Here is a 21,605-nt window from a genome sequence, read left to right on the forward strand (position 1 = left end):
GAAAGAGCAACTTGTGCAGTAAAACATTGTTTAATAAAAACAAAAACAAAAATAAATTATGTTTAGTATATTTTCCTCACATGATATAAACATTTAGAAATAAAAATAGAAATTAAAATATTTAATTAAATTTAAAATAATAAATAATATAAATAAATAAAGTTGCATAAATAAATACTAAAATAATATATACAATTTATTTATTTATTTATTTTATCGGGAAAAATAATATACATTTTTTTTTAAATATATCAGTAAGGATATTTAATATATAAATTCCCAGAACAATAAGCAAATGATTAATCGTGATTAATCACATTCAAAATAAAAGTTGTTGTTTACATAATATATGTATGTGTACTGTGTATATTTATTATGTATATATAAATACAAACACAGGCACGTATATATTTTAAAAATATTAATATGTATTTACATGCATATTAAATGATATTATTTATACATTTATTTAATATATAAACATAACATATTTTTCTTAAATATATACATGCATGCCTTTCTTTTATATATACATAATAAATATACACAGTACACATACATATATTATGTAAACAAAAACTTGTATTTAGAATGTGATGAATTGTTTGAGAGCACTAGCTGTGCTGTAAGGAATGCAGCAGTACCTGCAGGAGGTGGTAGAGGGACACATCGCAGCGCGGGCCGCTCTGAGGGAACAGGGCCGTTCTGAGTTTGGGATACGCGCCGAGGGCCATTCGCAGCAGCTGCGGGTCGACTCTGCTCAGCGGGTCCTGACCGCGCTCGCCCTCGCGCACGGCCTGCCAACAACACACACAACATCACACAGAGAAGACACTCTCGGTTTGAGAATAAACAGACTTCATGTAAGAGTGGGACAGAATAGGGCTGGGCGATATCACCTCAAATCAAAACCTCCATTCATCGAACCTCCATTACGATTACTTTATTTCATTCATTTATATTTTTTGTAGTTCATTAAAGGTTTGCACTGTAAATACACTCAACTTTTAAGATGTGATGTTTTTTTTTTATGAAAAAGTGGATTTCTTATCTTTTGTTTTTTGCAAAAAATTTAAAAAATGAATAGTCACGTCAAAAGTAGAAAATAACCAGAATCTCTTAGAAACAAAATACATTTTAAATATTGTCATGTCAAAAGAAGATACAATATTTGTTGTTGCCGGGCAACACACAGAAGTAAACAAAGGTGTATGTTTGTAGTGTAATGTACAACAGCTTTGAACGCGGCTCAGCCAATCAGAATCAAGGACCGGAACTCTATGCTTTATAAATGTAAATAGAACACTGCTGAACAGAGAAAGAACAGGCAGCATCTCAGTGATCTTGGAAACACAAGATCAAATACAAAAGTTGCCATGACAACCTGCTACTGTAAACAAAAGCTGGCTACGCTTGCCCCGCCTCCGTGGTCTTCTGATTGGTCCACTGTTTAGGAACGGACTTTCTTTTAACGCGCCAGTCATGTGCGAGACGTGTTTTTAAGAGGAAAGTATGGACCTTTTTCACATTTCCAGGTTTCTCAGCAGCGGAAGTCTTCATAGTTGTGTTAACTTGAAGAGCAGTGAATGGGAGAACACCGCAAATATATATAGTGCATCCCCATTTGCTCAAACAGCAGAAGAAAAACTACACAATAGTGTTTTCATGACTTTCAATAAAAGGGAAAAAAATCGAGAGAGACTGCTATCAAAAGAGAGAACGATGTCAAATTTACCGTCCCTCCCACAGACGCTGCACTAGAAACGTGTCATCACAATCTTGAGAAAAAAAAAAAAATAGGTTCCTTTAAATTTTTTGAAGTCTTTGAGGAGAGGGGATTTAAAATTGGGACAATGGAAGTAATAAAAATCAACAAAAGAGCAACGATACGCAAGCAGATACGCTTTAACAGGATATAAAAAAAAAACGAAAACATGGGAAAACTCTGTCGGTTCGAGGTTCTGAATTGGTTTTGATTTCTTTTTGGATGAATGGTCCAGCCCTATAGGACAGAAGCAGAAGGACCTGGTCGATGCCGCCCGGTCTGAACATGATGGTGGACAGGGCGAGCAGACTGTGACCCTCCAGTAACATGCTGCTGATGCTGGCTTGACTCCCGGGCAGCAGAACCTGCGCCGCCGTCAGACTGGCCCCGAACACCCGCTCCGGCTCTGAAACACCACACACACCGCACACAAGCTCTGAAACAACAGAAACTGAAGCCTCGCTTCACATTACTATTTCCACAGTCACATAAAAACACGCTCACCTTTAAGGTCTCTGGTGATCTTCTGTAATTTCAGCATCATCTCAAACCAGGGGAAACTCTCAAACAGGTTTCTGTCGGTCAGGAGCGGGCAGTTCCCGGGAGTTAACCTGAACAACATGAGATGCTGAAATACATCTATTCATCTCTGGAAAAGAGCTTCATAAAAAAATAAAACCATAAAGAGTTATACAAATAAAAAAAAAAAAAAAAAAAAAAGAAATAAAAAAAAAATGGAAAAGAACTTCCTAAAATTAGTGACTAATAATAATATGAATTAAAAAAAATAATTAAATTATAAAAATTAAATAAACAAAAATAAATAAAACAAATACATTACAAATAACATAAGAAATTAAACAAATAATTATGTACACTGTATTTCTGTAAAAATCTTCATAAAAATGAATATGAATAATAATATCATTAAAACAAATAAAGGAAATCAAAATAATATAATAAGTAAAATAATAATTAAAAATAATAAGTAAATCAAAATAATGATAAGTAAATCAAAATAATTACATATAAAATATAAAAGAAATTAAACTAAATTAATAAATAATAATAATAATAATATAAATTTAAAAACCTAATTAAAAGAAAAATTTATAAAAATAAAAAAATAGAATAAAAATAATTACATTAATATAATACAATATACAAAATAAATTTTATATGGAAAAGAGCTTCATACAAAACTTAATAAATAATAACATTAAAACGTAATCAAACAAAAATGATTAATAATATTATAAATGGTTATAAATATATAAAAAATAATAGTATAAATTGAAATGTCGAAAGTAAAGCTAAAACAAAAATTATTAAATAAACAAATAATTAAACATTTTAGTATAAGTACATACACACACTTACAAGTTAATACAAATTATGATATTTGTTAGTTCACAGTTCATTAACTAATATTAACAGTTATATTTTTACCATGGTACTGAGGTGTTATGTGTGGTTTTAACTGTGATTATCATGATTTAAATGAATGCCACTATAGAAGCCCAATGAAAACTCAGAATAATTACATTTAACCATATAAAAATGAAGTTGCTATAATGTTTGCAGATGTTACAGATTTTGATAATGAACAGAAATCTACATCTGCATCCTAACACAAGTTACTATCCAATGTGCATTTGTAACGGACAATAAAGTAATATTATTATTAATATTCTCAAGCAACACAAGCCTGTTTCTTGATTTGAAACAATGTCACTCATCAGAACGTGCATAAACTAAGAAATTAATTTTTCTGTTAAGATATTTATTTTGTCTGGTTTCAACAAACTTTCACTTTGGAGCAGAAATCTGGCTTTAATGTCGAAATAAATAAAGCTTTGACATTTATCGTGATAATTATAGATATCTCACCTGTAGTGCTCCAGGTAGCAGTAGAGCAGGTACTGCAGGCTGTTCTCCAGACAGTGCAGGACGAAGCGCTGGTGAAACTCCTGCTCCTGTGGGACAGGAGGATCCTTCCCATGATGCATCACTCCTCCGGCTTGACCCAGTCGCCATAGCAACTGCTGGAAGTCCTCTATCTCCGACTGCACAAACAGGCCCTGACTGAACACAAACAGACTAACATCAGTGCATGGAGGTCAAATCAATCGATGCATCGTGAATCGAGAACTGATTCTGTGATTTTCCGAATGTGTCGCGATTCTTAGTTTTGAACAGCAGATGGCGCTGCATGCTTTAGAAACGGCTGTGCTCTGCTTGTGTCCGAATTCTTACACACACTTGATCCTAAAATAATCATTCATAAAATTCGAACAGGTTGAATCGAATTACAAGGGTGTTTACAATCGAATTAAAAGCATTCTGAGCCGAGGTGAAATTACAGACTCTTCTTCATGAGCGTTAGAGTGTGCGGATAAAAACTAGATTAGAGCGCCATCTGCTGTAAAAAACTGAGCTCAGAATCGATTCCAGAGAGAACGAGTCGATTCTGCATTGATTTATCATCGCAGCCCTGGTCAAACGTGACCCTGGAGCACAAAAGCAGTCTTAAGTCTCTGGGGTATATTTGTAGCAATAGACAACAATACATTGTATGGGTCAGAATTATCCAGTTTTCTTTTATGCCAAAAATCATTAGGATATTAAGTAAAGATCATGTTCCATGAAGATATTTTGTATATTTCCTACTGTAAATATATCAAAACTTAACGGTTTTTGATTAGTAATATGCATTGCTAAGCACTTCATTTGAACAACTTTACAAGATGATTTTCTCAATATTTAGATTTTTTTGCTCCCTCAGATTCCAGATTTTCAAATAGTTGTATCTCAGACAAATATTGTCCTCCTAACAAACTGTACATCAATGGAGAGATGATTTATTCAGCTTTCAGATGATGAATAAATCTCAATTTAAAAGAATTGACTCCTGTGACTGGTTTTGTGCTCCAGGGTCACACACACTAATCATGCTTCGAGTCTCCTCTGGATGTGTCTGTATTTGCAGTGAATGTGAGGCTCTGACCGGGCGAGCAGGTCCAGGATCTGATCACGCAGGTAGCGTCCGCAGCGGCTGCGGTGGTTGATGATGTGCGGCGCGAGCGCAGGCCAGCGGGGGGCGTCAGCCGCGGTCGAGCTGCAAACCCACGCCGAGGCTCGGACACCATCATGAAGAGAGGTGAGATACGACCAGAGAACAGAGGCATCCCACGAACCCTGAGCTACAACACAACAACAAACACATCCTCACATACAGCAAAAAAACACCTTTTTCTGCATTTCTTTTTTTTTTTTCCTTTTTATTTTTGTTTTTTTTTTTTTTTCCTTTTTTTTTTAAAAAGAACATTTTTTTTTTCCTTCAAACCGGTTAAGCTTTTTTTTTTTTCGGTCCCTTATTTCCAACTATACCTGTATTTCCAACTTATTCCTTCAAACCTGCTTCGTCTTATTTCCAACTATATGTATTTAAAAGCTCTTTTATTGATAAAGCTTATCTTTTCATTGTTGGAAATTTGTGTTTGTGTGTGTTTATTTAAGTGTTGTAATTATTATAAATATCACCTCAAAATAAAAAAACCAAGAAATAATAATTTACATTTTACATTAAACCTGGATAAGTTCTTGACAGGTTTATGATCCTATTGGAATATGATAAGCTTGATTAAAAAAAATTGTCTTTTAATTAAATAAAATGAATTAAATTAATAATAAATAAAAACTAATAAAATTAGTAATTAATTTGTAAATTGTCTTTCATTTTAAAAATTGTAATTAATTCATTTAATTATTTTATAATTTTAATTTTTTAAGTCCTCCGTAATTTATTATTTTTTTTTACACAATTTGAAAAAAGTGCAAAAAAAAAAGTAGTGTTAATAGAGCCACAGAACAGAAACCCTTCATTACTTGAATTAAGGTTATAAAATTATACATTTTAAAGCACAGCCACCACAAGATTTTAGCGCCTCTTCTTACTTTGAGATTGTTCTGAGATTAAATACAGATTTATTTAGTTTAACAGCTATGATACTGTTTTTTTAAATAAAATATTTGCATAGCTATGACAGGAAACACTGGTATCTAACAACGCCTTGGAAAAAAACTGTTAATCCTAAAAAAATCAAGCATATACATACAAAATAAAACAGTTTATTGAATAAGCATGTGTCCTGGGTCTGTGTTCCTAAACCTCCTGAAACATTGATGTCACTGCAATTTATGAAAGAAATCTAATAATCTGTATGTTGCAAGTGCTGCTCGAAATCATTAACATTTTCTCGTTTAATTACACATTTTTTTCAATAACTGTTTATGGTTACATTTATTTTGCAATTAAATTACGTGTAACTAGTTATTCCCCAACACTGTAAGTAATGCAATTAGTTACTTTTTTAGGGAATAACTCATTATTGTAACACATTACTTTTAAAAGGTAACTTTATAAAGCAGAGTGTTCCGCTCCTTGATTCTGATTGGCTGAGCTGTAACTAGTAAGCGGTTTTAAATAAACACTACAAACATACACCTTTGTTTACTTCCTTGTGTTGCTCGGCAACCACGTTTGCTGGAACCAGAACTGTTTTCTGAGGAACTGCATTGTTTGGTGGAAGAATACTGTTTTAATTAATATCATTACACTTTATTTGCTCTGTTTTAATTTGTTGTGAACCTTACTACGTATCTGGAATAACCGTTTTAAATAAAAGCATAACCCCGTGAAGCTCCGTGCCTAACAACGCCCCTTAGCTGTTATTAATTCACTGTAAACCACGGCTTCTTGAGGCTTGTTGCTTTATTCCCCAACACTGCTTGCGTGACTGTTGAAGTGTTGAGCGGTGATGAACTGACCGGACGGCTGCAGTCGGGACAGAAGGATGGAGCTCTGCGTGTCTCTGTCCCAGTATCTGACCCAGTCCAGACGCACAGGATCCAGTAGAGAGCCGCAGGGGGACGAGTCCGCTTCCTGCGTGATCTCCTGCAGCAGTCGCCTGCTCTCGGGATCAGACCGGCTCATCTGAAGAACCCTGGACACAAGATCCCACACACCTCTCATTCACCTGCCACGCCACATAAACCAGGACTCCAGTCCAGCTCACAACCAGTGTTCATTTCGAGTTTAGTCATAGTCTTTTCACTAAAATACAATTTATTTTTTGTAATTTTTTTAGTCATCTGACTTGTTTTAGTCGACTAATACAGTAAATTTAGTCGGCTAAAATCTAATGGGTTTAGTTACAGTGTAATGTATTTATTAAGCATTTCTTTAAAATTTTTCCAAACTTCATTATATAGGGTTTTTGAAATTAAGTCTCCTTTTTATCCATGATAGACGAGAACATGGTCTTCTTTTCAAAGAAATTCCAATGGGCTAATTACGCATTATATAAAAACTTGTATAGCCATATTCTTCATTCTTTCAAGCAGACATATTTATTTATATCTATAAATAAATTTAGATTAATCTTTATTAGGGCTACAGTCAAGAGCAGTGAGTGATTTTCTGTCTTTCTTTTGTTGCTTGATTAGTATCAGTGACTCGGACAATAGCAACTAAATTAGGCTGCTGTCCCTTTAAAACCTAATGCACGGATGCAGTGTATTAATATATAAGTCCTATATTCTCTTTACTGTTTACGTTCAAGCCATGTCACCTTTATTTATATAGCGCTTTTAACAATACAGATTGTGTCCGCTTTACAGTATTAAATACTTAAGACATAATTGACTTTGTTTACGTGAATAGTAAGACGCATTTTCGTCTCGTGTTTATTCGTTGAAGAAAATGTCAATAGATTTTGGTCAGTTTTTCAAAACGAGATTTAGCTTATTACAAGTTAACTTGTTGAAAAACGCTGCTGATGGAAAATAATATGACGAACAACTATTCATTCAATGAACACTGCTAATGCTGATTAGCGCTCTTTCCAAACATCATTTACTGTACTGAATGCAATCAACTAAAGAGGCGAATAGATGAGAAACAACATTTGAAGAGGAAAATCAGAGAGAAGCGCTTGGCCTGCCTGGTGGTCCAGACGGCTGGAGCATCTCGTCGCAGGTGTCGAGCACAAGTTATTAATGGTCTGAATAAACTCCACCTGCTGCAGGCTCTTCACACGAGAGGTAACGTCCTGCTTCTGCAGGGCCTCCTCCACCTGGAAACCACCAGCAAAGCACGGGATGCAGAAACACAGCCTCAATTAACCCTTGAAGTGACCCTAAACAAATACACATATTTTCAACCAGCGGGGAGTCTAGTTTGTTAAAACTGAGCAATCAATCCTCAAAACAAAACATATTTGTCTCTTCAAGGGTTTATTTTTCACCATGAAAGGCCCTTAGATCCCGATCGGCTGGGTGAAACGCAGATGCGTGTGGAGCTGCTCCTTCACATTGAAGCCCTACAAAACAGAGAAAGTGTTTTTATTATTATTTTTTTTAATAAATTAATACTTTTACTAATCAAAGAGTGATCAAAAGTGCCAGTGGAGACATTCACACATGTTACAAAAGATTTCTATTTCAAATAAATGCTGTTCTTTTTGAAAATTACATTTATCATGCTTCTACGAAAAATACTGGGCAACGTAATCAGATAATATCAGAAATGTTTTCTTGAGCATGCAGAAAAGCATATGGAGCGACACAATATCACATGGCCACACTGAAGACTGGAGTATGATGCTGAAAAATTCAGCTTCGATCACAGTAATATAATTGTAAAAGTGAAATAATAAAAACTGAAGAATTTTTTACAGAAGTCTTGATGTGCAGAAGACACTTCTCAAGAAACAAGAGATGGAGATGTTTGTGTGCTAAGCAGGAGCGTGTACCATGTGAGTCAGCAGTGTTTTGGCCTGCTGCAGGTCTCTGTGAGTGAGACAGGTGAAGGTGCGTCTCAGTCCCGTCTTCCTGATGTCCTCCAGACTGCATTCAAGAGATCCGCGTCTGCGCAGGAAAGCGCCTGCGCAAGTGGGGATCCGTCTGCTCAAGATAGCGTGCTGAACAACTTCCTGAAAACACACAACACACAACAATATATATAAATTGACTGCTTATATATTGAGTTTTTTTTATATACTGTATATTAGTGTTTTATTTCCCACTTCCCCCCTGTACTGAATGCGTGAGTCTGATTGGCTGGCAGGTATGCAGCAAAACAGTTTAATGCCACAAGTTAGTTATCCAAAGTCAGTTTAATCACCTTCACGTATCTATACTTAATGTGCTGCTTTAAACTGAATGGACACAACCCACACACCACACCGAGAAAGAGGAGAGTTTGGAGATAGGACTATAATATAGTGGTATGAATACAGCTTGCCTGTTGGTGTGGAAGAACATGGATGTTGTCGAAGCAGCGTTTTTTTACAAGATACACCACTGCAGAGGAATGGAACCTAACCAAAGTAAAGACAAGATGACGATGCCTTATGCCTTGAACGTCTCCAGACCTGTACAGTCCTCATATAACCGGTGATCGCAGACGCAAAGAAGCCCCGCTGTTTTACAAAGCAAGCTCAGTGTTGTTAACATTAAGGTCATGAAAAAGGAACATTTACATCCAATGTATTTAAAATGCACACAAACAACCGAGAAATAGATTTCTTAGAATATAGATCGCTATCAAATCGGCTCGATGCGGCAATAATATAACGTCCATTTTCAGTAAGAGGGCAACGTTTCCGAAATGAAGTTGTGTTGCCTGCTGGGGGGCTTTTAAACCTTGAATCAAGGTCCAACAGAGATCTTGTTTTCATAAAGCAGTGGCTTAATTTCCCCCTAGCGTGATAGGCTGGGCCTTAAAAGCTCTAACTGTGGCCAATGCCTGCTGGGGGTGGCCGGGGGCGCTGCGAGGAAAGAAAAACAACACTTTTCTCTATTTTTCAATGTTTTGGTGGAAAAGGAATGTGGCTTGAAGCCAGATGCCGGTAGTCCAAAAAAAAAAAAAACCACTTTTATCTAGACATTTTTGTTTTTTTCAATTTGAAAAACCTTGATTCTACCTGTGATTCTAAATGAAAGAAATTTTTTCTGCAATTCCAGACAGAAAGAAAAGGAGAGGAAGAAGAAAAAAAAAGGGCGAAGGAAGGAGAAAGAAAGAAGCAAAGGGGAAGAGGAGGAAAAAAGAAAGGGAAAAAGGGAGAAGGAGGAAAGAAGGGAAAAGTAAAAGGAAGAAAAGAGGGAAGGAAGAATAAGGGGAGGAGAAAGAGGAAGGAGAGAACAAGAGAAAAAAGGAGAAGAAGGAAAGACGACAGGAGGGAAGGCAGAAAAAGAAAGGAGGAAGAGAAAGTAAGAAGGGGAAGAAAAGAGAAAGAGAGGAAGAGGAAAAAGCAAGAGAAAAAGAAGGAAAACAGAAAGGATGAGAAAAGAACGAAGAAAGAAAGAAAGAAAGAACAGAAAGAGGAAGGGAGGAGAAGAAAGAGGAGAAAGAAAGAATGAGAACAGGAGGAAAAAAGAAAGGAAGGGGAAAAGAAAGATGAGCGAAGAGAAAAAGGAAAAGAAGGAAACAGAAAGCGAAGGAAAGAGGAAGAAAGAAGGGGTAAAGAGTAAGAGGGAGCGGAGGAAGAAGAGAAGAATAAGAATAAGGGGAAAAGAGAAGAAGAAAAAAAAAAGAGCAGGGGAAGAAAGAAAAAAGAAAGAGAAGAAAGGAAAAAGGAAGAAGAAAAAAAGGAAAGGATAGAGAGAGAAAGAAAGAAGAAAAGAAAAAAAGAAAAAAAAGATAAAAAAGGAAAGGGAATCTAAAGAAGTGAATAAAGATGGTAAAAGAAAGCAAACTGATTAGCTGAAGGCCGGTCTATAAAAACGATAAAGATAAAAGGCCTATACCAGAACCAGGTCTGTGTCCTGAACAAACGGTGGCATAAGAGGGTCCAGAATCTTCGTGCAGAAACTAAACTTAATGTTGTCGCATTCAATACAGTGTTAGTTTAGTAGAAAGGTTCTGAAACCGAAGACCTACAAGAAATCTAAACAGAAATTTGAAATTTAAAGTAGTGAACGGCAATTGATTAAAATCATGATCTACAACATAAATGGATAAAATTGCAAACCTCTGACCTGAAAAGAGATCCAGAGTAAACTGAATAAATGAAAGAAATGCACATATTGATCAATAAGAATTTTCGAAGTCAACTACAGCTGAATGCTTAGGATGGCACATCTCTATCACCATTTTTCAATTAATTAAAACGAATCTGAAACATCTGCAAAATGGGGTAAACTAGCTGGTTGAGGAGGACACCATACATCATAATAGGCGTTCAGCGTTCCCGCGTGTCCAGATCAAACTGTGGGGGGGGGGACCTGAATCATACCAGGTCAGAGATTGTAGACCGTCTAAGATCTGTATACTGGGTGGCAGTTTCCTGCAGGTTCTCGGTCACTGATACAGCAACTTGGACCAATGTTCTGGTACAGGTCTAAAGTGAGAGGAGCATATGTGAGATCTGATGTAACAGAGGTTCTCGTCCAGCTCCACCCAGAACTACAATTTTATTAGTAGCAGAAAACAATAAAAAAATAAAACAAAAAATTGCACAGGCGAAGTCATGCAGTAGCTCGCTGCAGACAGAAGGAGGCGCCAGTGCGCTCACTTAAAATACTCCCTTATTTAGGGCCACATAGATAAGAGTAATTCATCTATCGAATCTATAAAGACTCTACGTTTATTTATGTGCTCTCACAATAACAACAAAACATTGTGCTTTTGTAAAATAATGAAAGCAAACAGGATGCGCTTTCTGCCGTCTCGGTCTCTGTGAACTTGAGCACGAAACTCTGTGTATATCTTTGCCTTACAGACATTAAAAATATATCTATAGAGAGTCTACTTTCAAATGAAACAATTCAAATGGAAGAATAATATTCTGAGATTATGTAATCCGTATGAAACACGGTGTATCACTACTGCGGAGATGATGAGTCAGTGTCGCCGACTTCATCTCTTAAAAACGAAAACAAAGAAAGCACTTGTTTATCAATAAGTTATTAAAATGGTAATGCAATCTCCTTACTGTTTTTCTCTGACACATTCATAATCATAGCTTCTGCCGGTGCGCTTTATGCATGTGCTTGAACACTTATTAGGCTATGTAGGCAATTAAAGGTTCATTATCATGATTTAAATGGTTTATTAATAAACGTGTGATTAGTCGACTAATGCTTCAGATGAACGACTACTAGTAGACCAGAAAACTCTACAGTCGAGGGCAGCCCTATACTACACATTGAAAGCAGTGTGTGTGTGTTTTACCGTGTGTGCTGGTGAGGAGGACTTTGGTTTGAGTGTTGAGGAAGGTGAGTGTGATGCTCAGCAGCTGATCACAGAACTGCTGGCTCTGAGCTTCAGTGTGTGTGTCATGTATGGCAGAACGCAGCAGATCCAGAGCCGGACATAGAGCCTGCACATCTGAAACACAACAGACTGCAATCAATACCACTTTTTACATGCTTCTGCTCACCCAGGCTGCATTTATTTGATCAAAAATACAGTAAAAATTTTGAAATATTATTACAATTTAAACATCTGTTTTCTATGTGATTACATTATAAAGTGTAATTTATATGTTTTGTTGTTCGAAAGTGTATTTTCAGCATCATTACTCCAGTCTTCAGTGTCACATGATCTTCAGAAATCATTCTAATATGCTGATTTGCTGCTCAAGAAACATTTTTTATTGTCATCAATGTTGAAAACAGTTGTGCTGCACAATATTTTTGTGGAAACCACAATGTATTTTATTTTTCAGGATTCTTTGATGAATAGAAAGTTCAAAAGAACAGCATTTATAAATACTTTTAGATAATTATAATAACATTTATATCATTTTAAGTATATATTTTATGTAAAATATAAAATTTGAAATATATATATATATATAAATAAAATGTTTATTTATATTTCATTGTAACTCAACCAGTGAGGTCATGAGCTAAAATAGAGGCACATTAACGACGCTCTCCAGCCTCACATTTACGCAGTTTCTTCTGCCCTTTAATGACCCAGAAGATCAGACAGCAGACTTCTTAAGAACATTTAATTGTGCCGCGGCTGGAGAAGGTCGTTAGTGATCAGAAGATCTCATTAAAGCTGTCTTACTCCTCAGAAGGCTTTGGGTCGAGGCGGCCGGCGTCTGATCGGGCAGAACAAACCCAGACGCGGGGCTCAGGATGTTCTCCTTACTCTTCAGAAAGAAATCAACCGTGTCCAGCTGGTGGTTCTTCAGACCGGCCTGAAATCACACCAGAGCAAAAATATCTCCTAAAGAGTCATTTCAGTCGCTATGAAGGTCAGGCACCTTTAAACCATAAAAACACCACAATAAATGGCTTTGAGTGCCTCAATGCCTTCTTCTCTGAGTTTGCATGAACAATATCAGAGTTACTCGATATATGTACCTGTAGGGCATGTATGGGTATTGAACAGCGTCCCCAGGCATTCAGATGACAGAGCGAGTCGACCGTCCCGGCTGTGCCAAAAACCATCAGCCGGTTCAACAGCTCGTCCTGCGTCACACAGAACAAAACCACCGACAGACCCGAGGCTAAAACACACACATCATTATATTATTAAGACCATTCCATTGTATACACATAATTTTACAATGTTTTTGGATCATGCATCACGGTGTTATTTGAAGTATACTGGAGATAAACACCATAAACAAACATCATCATTCAGTAATAGGATATATGCTCAATGTTTTTAACCACAGACTCAAATCTCATTTTTATATCTGATGAATGTCCAGGTTTCCTTTCACCATATAAATTGAAAGCAAAAAAAAAAGAGAATTTATATATGAAGCCATATTAGTAATTTTTATTGTTATGGGATTTCTTTATAATTTGTATAAAAAAAATAATAATTATATATATATATAATCTAGAATTGCAGTACAAATTAAAATGACAATTAATATTATTATTACTTAAAAAAGCAGCATAAAAAAATAACAATATTGTAAATTACTTAAATGAACATTTAAATATTTAAAAGAATGCTTAAAAGTTCAAATAAATTATATAAAAAAAGTAAAAAAAAGTTTAAATAAAAAAATAACTGCTTAAATACACAAATACGTAAATGCTTGTTTAAATAAATTCAGGATAAAAAAAAATAGTAAAAAAAAATTAAATAATGAATAAATAAATGCACAAATAATAAAGTAAATGTTTAAATAAATGCCTAAATGTATAAATTAATAGAAAGCCTAAATAGATTGTTGAATAAATACATAAATAAATAAATGCTTAAACTTTCAAACAGATGCTTAATTCCACAAGTAAACGCGTGTTTATAAAATGCTTGAATAAATAAATGCTAAAATGACTGAATAAATGTGTGATTATGCTGGATTTCAAAATGCTTAAAATTTGTTAATAAATGCTTAAATATAGACAAACAAATGTTTAATCAATGCTTGAAATACGTTTTGTTTTAAAGTCAGTTTAATGAGACTTTTGAGGGTACATATTTTAAACATAGGATTAATTTTCTTGAAGTTTGGGCTAAACTATAACCTAGACTAAAGAAATCATTGATCACCCTTCTAGCAAGTGCGTCTGAACCACAACAGATGATATGTGGATGTTTCATCTCATGAGGTCAGAGGTCAGACTCACGCTTCAGTAACAGACACAGGTGCTCCTCAGCTGATCTCTGGACGGGGGCGGCGGGGGCGTCTGCGCGGTGGTACGTCACGCTTTGACCCTCCAGATCCCAGTAAGCCAGAACCGTGTTTGTGTTTCCAGGACAAACGAACGTAACGAGCGCAGAGAACTCAGAGACGTTCAGGCCTGCTGCGGTCGCTCCGTCCGGCACGTCGAAACGCGTCACAGCGCCCCCTGGCTTCACGGAGGGCTGAGAGAGTTTGGCGGTGGCCGCCGCTCGACGGCACTCCACATGAGGGAAATCTCTGTACCAGGGTGACCCCTGATAACCCCTGCCCTCCGGAGCTTTAGATCGACCATACAGCGAAGACAGACGCGCCTCCCACGACCTGAACACATCAGAACGGCACAGAAAACTGAGTAGTAGTAGATTTTTATTTAATGCCATGTCAGCATCTAAGGCTATTTTCATGACAAAAACAATTCCAGAAATATATAACTATAACAAATACATTAAAAACCAGCAATCAAACAAGATTTTTTACATTAGCATGTGTGACCCTGGACCACAAAACCAGTCATAAGGGTCAACTTTTCGAAATTGAGATTTATGCATCATCTGAAAGCTGAATAAATAATCTCTCCATTGATGTGTGGTTTGTGAGGAGGACAATATTTGGCTGAGATACAACTATTTGAAAATCCGGAATCTGAGGGTGCAAAAAAATCAAAATATTGAGAAAATCGTCTTTAAAATTGTCCAAATGAAGTTCTTAGGAATGCATATTACTAATCAGAATTAAGTTTTAATATATTTACAGTAGGACATTTACAAAATATCTTGTATGGATAATGTATAATTCTGACCCATACAATGTATTGTTGGCTATTGCTACAAATATACCTGTGCTACTTATGAATTTGAATTAATTATATATATACACATTGCCTATAAGTTTCAATATATAAAGCTTTTAAAATGACTAAACGTTATGTATTTTCTTTTGAGCTCTTTGTGAAACTATACAATAGGGCTGCAAAATGATTAGTCGCGATTAATCGATTCAAAATAGAAGTTTGTTTACATACTTTGTGTGTGTGCTGTGTATATTTATTCTGCAAAATGATTAGTTTATGTGTTATATATATATATATCTATAATATATATATATATATATATATATATATATATATATATATATATATATATAAATACACACAAGCAACAGCCACTGTTGGTTTCTACCGCACCTGTCTGTTTGGAAAGGTTTATCCAGGACTGACAGGCTGTGGACGGAGCTCGCGAGACTGTCCTGATCCCATGATTCAGTGGGCCTGAGAAGTGGCCGATTAGGGGCTGAGCGACAATGAAGGTGATCTGGATACTTCCTGGAGAAAAAAAAACACAATAAGAAATAGATCAGGGGGGTGTTTCATTAAAGACGCTAAGAAAAGCAGGAATTAAAGTCCAAAACCTGACTTGAAAGAAATCAATCGGGGCTAAAGCGGTTTCATAAACGGCAACTTAAGTTCATGCAATCTCACTAATTCGATCCAGGTTCAGTGAGTCAGGATAATTTGATGTGCAGGCTTATTCTTGAGCAGCCGTTAATGCCGATCATGGATTAAATTGATCCACCATGACAAACAGTTAATATATTTGTGCTGTTTAATGCATTTGAGACATTGTGTTTTCCTCAGTGCATCAGATAAAATGTAGTCTGATTTCTATTATTTATTTTCATTTTTTAATTCAGTGGTTTTAACTTTTAATTTAGTGTTTTTAATGCTTGTAATGTTTTAATGTTCTATTAATAACCATAAAAGGTATTATTAAAAAAAACAAAGAGAAAGGCTGCATGGCTAGAAACTGCTGAACTGAATGAACAAGTAGTAACTATGTTAAAAAAAATTTGGGCACAGTACATTAAATACAGTTGGTTGAAGCCAATCTTTTTATTTATTTGATTTATTATTTAAGTTGCATTTTCTGTATACTTTTATTTTTGGACTAATAGTAAAGTCAGCTAATTGTATGTGAGAGAGTCAGTGGTGATATCCATACTTTCAGAAACCAAATCAACTGACAACAAGTCAGAAGAACTGAAATAAGCCTGGCTTATTTGGTAAACTTGTTTTATGAAACAGCCCCCTGGAAGATCTGTTGCAGTTTGAGATATTATTTAACATCAATAGAAGATATAATAAAAAAAAAAAAAAAAAAAAAAAAAATCAAATAAAAAAAAAAAAAAAACATCAGTATACAGCTTCAATTAATTATAGTAATAAAAGTTAGTTAGTTAGTTAGTTAGTTAATTTAAAATAATTCATCATCCTGGATGATTAACAAGCCAAGAAATAGATATTTATGCTTTAATGCATAAATAAATGCTAAACAAAATAATTAAATATTTAAATAAATGCTGGATTTATAAATCATAAAAATAGTAATTAAATGCTTATTTTTATTAATGAATAAATAAATAAAATAACTAAACTAACAAAAATGCTTATGTTAAAATAAATGCTTAAAAAATGGAAGATATATTGCAGTTTACTTTGTGACATTTCACAACAACAGAAACACACAGAAATAAATAAAATATAACAAATAATGGAAGATCTACTGCCGTTCACTTGGCAATATTTAATAACAATAGAAAACAAAATAATGTCATAAAACAACAGAAACACACAGAAATAAATAAAATATAACAAAAACAAAATAATGGAACCACAAAAAACAACAATTAATAAATAAATACATATAAACACAACAAATAAGTGGCACCTGAAGTAGTGGTTGAGGTCGACGGCGAGGGCTTGGTTCTGCCGCGTGACGCTCACAGCTGTACTGAGATCCTGGGAGATCTGGAAGAGACAGAAGGACGAGACGTCTGCTAGACCGCAGTATGAGGGGAAATCCACTGAAGCCAAGAGTTTCCCATCAGTGCTGTCAAACACATCTGACACACAGCGTCAAAGAAACCAGCGCACATTTCAACAGAAAAACAAGCACATTCAACCAACAAATTCTTAATACTGGAATGCAAAAATAAATAAATAAATACTGTATTTATACATTTATAATTAAAGTATTTATACATTATGATAGCATTTCTTGTACTGACTTTAAAATCCACAGATATTTATTTCTTCCTTTTTTAATGTAATGAAATCTTAATTGCATGTACATTCATATTAATATAATATTTGCACTATTTAAGAACATTAGACAATTTAATAATAATAATATACAAGTATACAGGTGCAATAAGTTAAAATGTTATATATATGTGTGCAGACTTTACATAATACATAATATAATATCAAATACTATTATTAAGAATATTACACAGTACTGTACAATTTTTATTTATATATATATATATATATATATATATATAGATATATATATATATATATATATATTTCAGTGCTGTCAAACGATTAATTAATTGCAACCAAAAATAAAAGTTTTTATTTTGGATGCAATTAATCGTTTGATAGCACTAATAAATAATATTTTTAATAATAATTAAATAATATTGTAATATAAAATCAAATATATTATTATTACTATAATTATAAACATAAACATTTGAAATGTCATCCAGTCATGTCCAATTGGTTTATTTATGTACAATTACTACAAAAATATGTTCAAATGGTTGTACATAAACAAAAGTCTACTCTGAAGAGTTGAGAGAACTGAGATCTCTGTCTCTGTGCGGTGGATGTTTGGCTGATAATGAGCGTGTTATGTGCGTCATACGCTGAAGGATACATGTGAGGCCAGTCCTGAGCAGAATGAAGAGCGTCCCCCGACAGAGCCGGCAGTCTGTGCAGGCGTCCTCCGTCTGGAGAGGAGAAGCCAGCCGAACGCAGGACAGTGTCTCCAGCTGCGCCGTCTCGTCCGTCCAGCGGAGCTGCAGCAGCAGACACGTGTTCAGCAGCAGCACACAGCAGCCGTCAGCGAACCACAGCGGCCTCAGAGACAGCAGCTCCGGCACATCTGCACACAAATCAACAGATGAGAGCGCTACACCAGTCAGAAGTTTATCTGTAGCAATAGCCTACAATACACTGTATGGGTCAAAATGATCAATTTTTCTTTTGTGCCAAAAATCATTAGGATATTAAGTAAAGATCATGTTCCATGAAGATATTTTGTACATTTCCTACCGTAAAATATATCAAAACTTAATTTTTGATCAGTAATATGCATTTGAAGAACTTCATTTGAACAACTTGATGATTTTCTCAATATTTAGATTTTTTTGCTCCCTCAGATTCCAGATTTTCAAATAGTTGTATCTCAGACAAATATTGTCCTCCTCACAAACCATACATCAGTGGAGAGATAATTTATTCAGCTTTCAGATGATTTATAAATATCAGTTTTGAGAAACTGACACTTAAGAAATCTCGATTTTTACAGAACACTTGGCCGATATCCATTTTTTACGATTTTTAACTGGTCAACTTGTAATTGCAACATGATTCAAGTAGTTTTTCTTCATTAACCTTCTAGTTAAAGACAATTCTATTCTGAGTGCAGCACACATGACATTATCAACATGATGTGAATGTTAAACAAATCACCAAAAGTCCAGTAACACCACTATTATTATCTAGAAATGTTCTGTAAAAACAATGAAGAGCAGCTTTCAGCCTGTCAGCATGATGCAGACATGAGATTTCAGACATACAGCTGTAGTTCTTCACAGGTTTGTATTGGATTGTGCTGTTTTTCACGGGCCGCGTCCCTTCTTTCTCAATGCAGAAGCAGATGTGTGTGTGATGTGAGTGTGTCACACGTGACCTAGCTTCAGGATGGATGTGTTTTCTCACCGGGGTGTCTGTGTTGAACACACTGCAGCAGTGAATCGGACGATCTCTCACACAGAAGCAGCGGCTGACCCTGAGGATCCAGCTCATACAGCCTCAGAGCACACCGAGAGTCCAGCAGCAGCAGCTTCAGCTTCACATCACGACCGCTGCTCTCCCACTGGTCCTCCCACACAACACTCCACAGCAAAGACACAGACACTATATTTACTATACACAGAGAGATGTGTGTATGTAGTGTGTGTGTGTGTATACTGATATATTATATATTATACATATATATATGTATATATATATATATTTTTTTATATATATATATTTTTTTTTAAGAATATATAGTTTATTTGATCAAAAATACTATTGGGAAATATTATTATGATGTAAAATAACGTTTTTCTATTTTAATATACATTAAAATGTAATTTATTGCAACTGCAATACTTTTTTTCAGGATTCTTTGATGAATAAAAAGTTAAAAAGAAGAGCATTTTTTAAAAATAGAAATCTTTTTCTAATAATATACACCACAGTTCAAAAGTTTGGGGTAGGTACATTTCTATTCTTTCTTTTTTTTATATAAATTAAAACTTTTATTCAGCAAGGATGTGTTAAATTTATAAAAAGTGATAGCAAAGATTTATATTTTTAATAAATGCTCTTCTTTTTAACTTTTTATTCATCAAAGACTCCTGAAAAAGTATCGCAGTTTCCAAAAAAAAAAAATATATATATATATATTTGGCAGCACAACATTGATAATCCTAATAATAAATCATCATATTAGAATGATTTCTGAAGATCATGTGACACTTTATACTGGAGTAATGGCTGATGAAAATTCAGCATTGCATCACAGAAATAAATTATATTTTAAAGGATATTAAAATAGAAACAATAATTTTATATTGTGATAACATTTTGCAAGATTACTGTTTTTTTTCTGTATTTTTGATCAAATAAATGCAGCCTTGATGAGCAGAAGAAACTCATTTAAAAAAAAAAAAAAACATTAAAAATCGTTCTGATCCCAAACTTTTGAACGGTAGTGTATATGACACACACACACACACACACACACACACACACACACACACACACACACACACACATCTACATATTTTACATCAAATACTGCAGATTACTTACACAATGGAGAATGACAATTAAATAAAAAATAAGAGAAAGATTAAGTAACCAGCTGCAATATTAGATGTAATGCATAAATACGTCATATGACATGTTACAGGTGCAGAACAGCGCGTGAGGCTCACTCACTCCGTGCAGGTGTGCTGGAGGGTGTGCAGTGCTGCTCTGCTCTCAGAGACGCTCCTCACCCTCACTTCACCCGCTCTATTCACACAGCAGCACAGCACTGACGGGCCCCTGCTGAGCTCCAGCGCCGCGGCGTCCTCCAGCGCCCCGCACGCATCGCGCTCCGCCAGCAGACGCACCTCCAGCGCGCCACACCCGCCGCTGCTCCGCGCCCTCAGCATCGCCGCGTCCGCTGTCCTGAAGAACGAGAGGCGCTCGAGACTAAACAGAACTCCTCAGGTGCGACGCTGAAGCGTTCGTTCGGAAGTAAAAACACGAGCCTCCGCGATCCAAACAAACCACAGCTGATCATCACATGATCGGCAGTCACGTGGGCAAAGCGACGGCAGGAAAACCAATCAAACACGGCGCTAATCCAACCAAAAACAATCCATCGACTTCTATTTACTCACGTGTAAAATAAATAATTATAGTTATTATTATTGTAGCCATTTAGAATATATCCAGAATAAATAAAAATAAAATACAGAAAAAAAAAAAAAAAAAAAAAAAATAAAATATATATATATATATATATATCTGTTGTATGCGAAAGCCGATCCAGAGAGTAAAAGTAATAAGTGATATTTAATTAAATAAGTATGTTTGCAAAAAAAAGAACATGGAACATTTAAATCTGTCTCCAATTTGTTTTGTTTTTAAAAAATCCATTGAAAAGTGATAACAAATACAAAGGTTTTAGTGAATGGAAAACGTTGGGCTTGCAGTATTGATTTGGAGAGAAGGGGGTCTTAAAGGTTAAAAAGCTTGAGAACCAGAGTCGGCGTCAGAGCAGATCTATTGGAGGGGCATTGGATCATCGGCGGGGGGGCACTGTCGTTTGATAAATATTTTTGACGTATTGGCAACATCATAGTAGCATGGAATCCAGACCTAAATCTGAAAGATCTATATAGAATGACAAATGAAACGATTTAGACTTGGGTTTTTTATCTAAAGAGGAACAGAAGACAGCGCTGAAATTTGCTGTTTTGCCGACGGATACGGCAAGAGTCAGTTAGCTCCAATGATCTATATAGAATGACATTCTACCCTAGAATGTTAGCTCCAATGATCTATC

At 35.2% G+C, this 21,605-nt stretch overlaps 1 protein-coding gene across 1 annotated transcript in view; it reads right to left on the bottom strand.

Annotated features, from left to right (window-relative positions):
- The window catches only part of spg11 (SPG11 vesicle trafficking associated, spatacsin), a 44,579-nt gene extending 23,711 nt beyond the window's left edge, over positions 1-20,868 (bottom strand). Inside the window, 19 exon segments of the mRNA XM_042752795.1 lie at positions 645-797; positions 2,026-2,171; positions 2,270-2,376; positions 3,656-3,850; positions 4,773-4,968; positions 6,596-6,780; positions 7,778-7,902; positions 8,074-8,148; positions 8,581-8,760; positions 11,166-11,224; positions 12,003-12,158; positions 12,849-12,981; positions 13,148-13,293; positions 14,375-14,751; positions 15,614-15,751; positions 17,154-17,328; positions 18,150-18,377; positions 19,217-19,392; positions 20,489-20,868. Coding sequence (XP_042608729.1) covers positions 645-797; positions 2,026-2,171; positions 2,270-2,376; positions 3,656-3,850; positions 4,773-4,968; positions 6,596-6,780; positions 7,778-7,902; positions 8,074-8,148; positions 8,581-8,760; positions 11,166-11,224; positions 12,003-12,158; positions 12,849-12,981; positions 13,148-13,293; positions 14,375-14,751; positions 15,614-15,751; positions 17,154-17,328; positions 18,150-18,377; positions 19,217-19,392; positions 20,489-20,706 — 3,168 coding nt within the window. The 5' untranslated portion in view covers positions 20,707-20,868.
- Positions 20,869-21,605: the final 737 nt, after the last annotated feature.

This window comes from Cyprinus carpio, chromosome B25, assembly GCF_018340385.1.
Source record: "Cyprinus carpio isolate SPL01 chromosome B25, ASM1834038v1, whole genome shotgun sequence".
Classification (NCBI taxonomy): domain Eukaryota; kingdom Metazoa; phylum Chordata; class Actinopteri; order Cypriniformes; family Cyprinidae; genus Cyprinus; species Cyprinus carpio.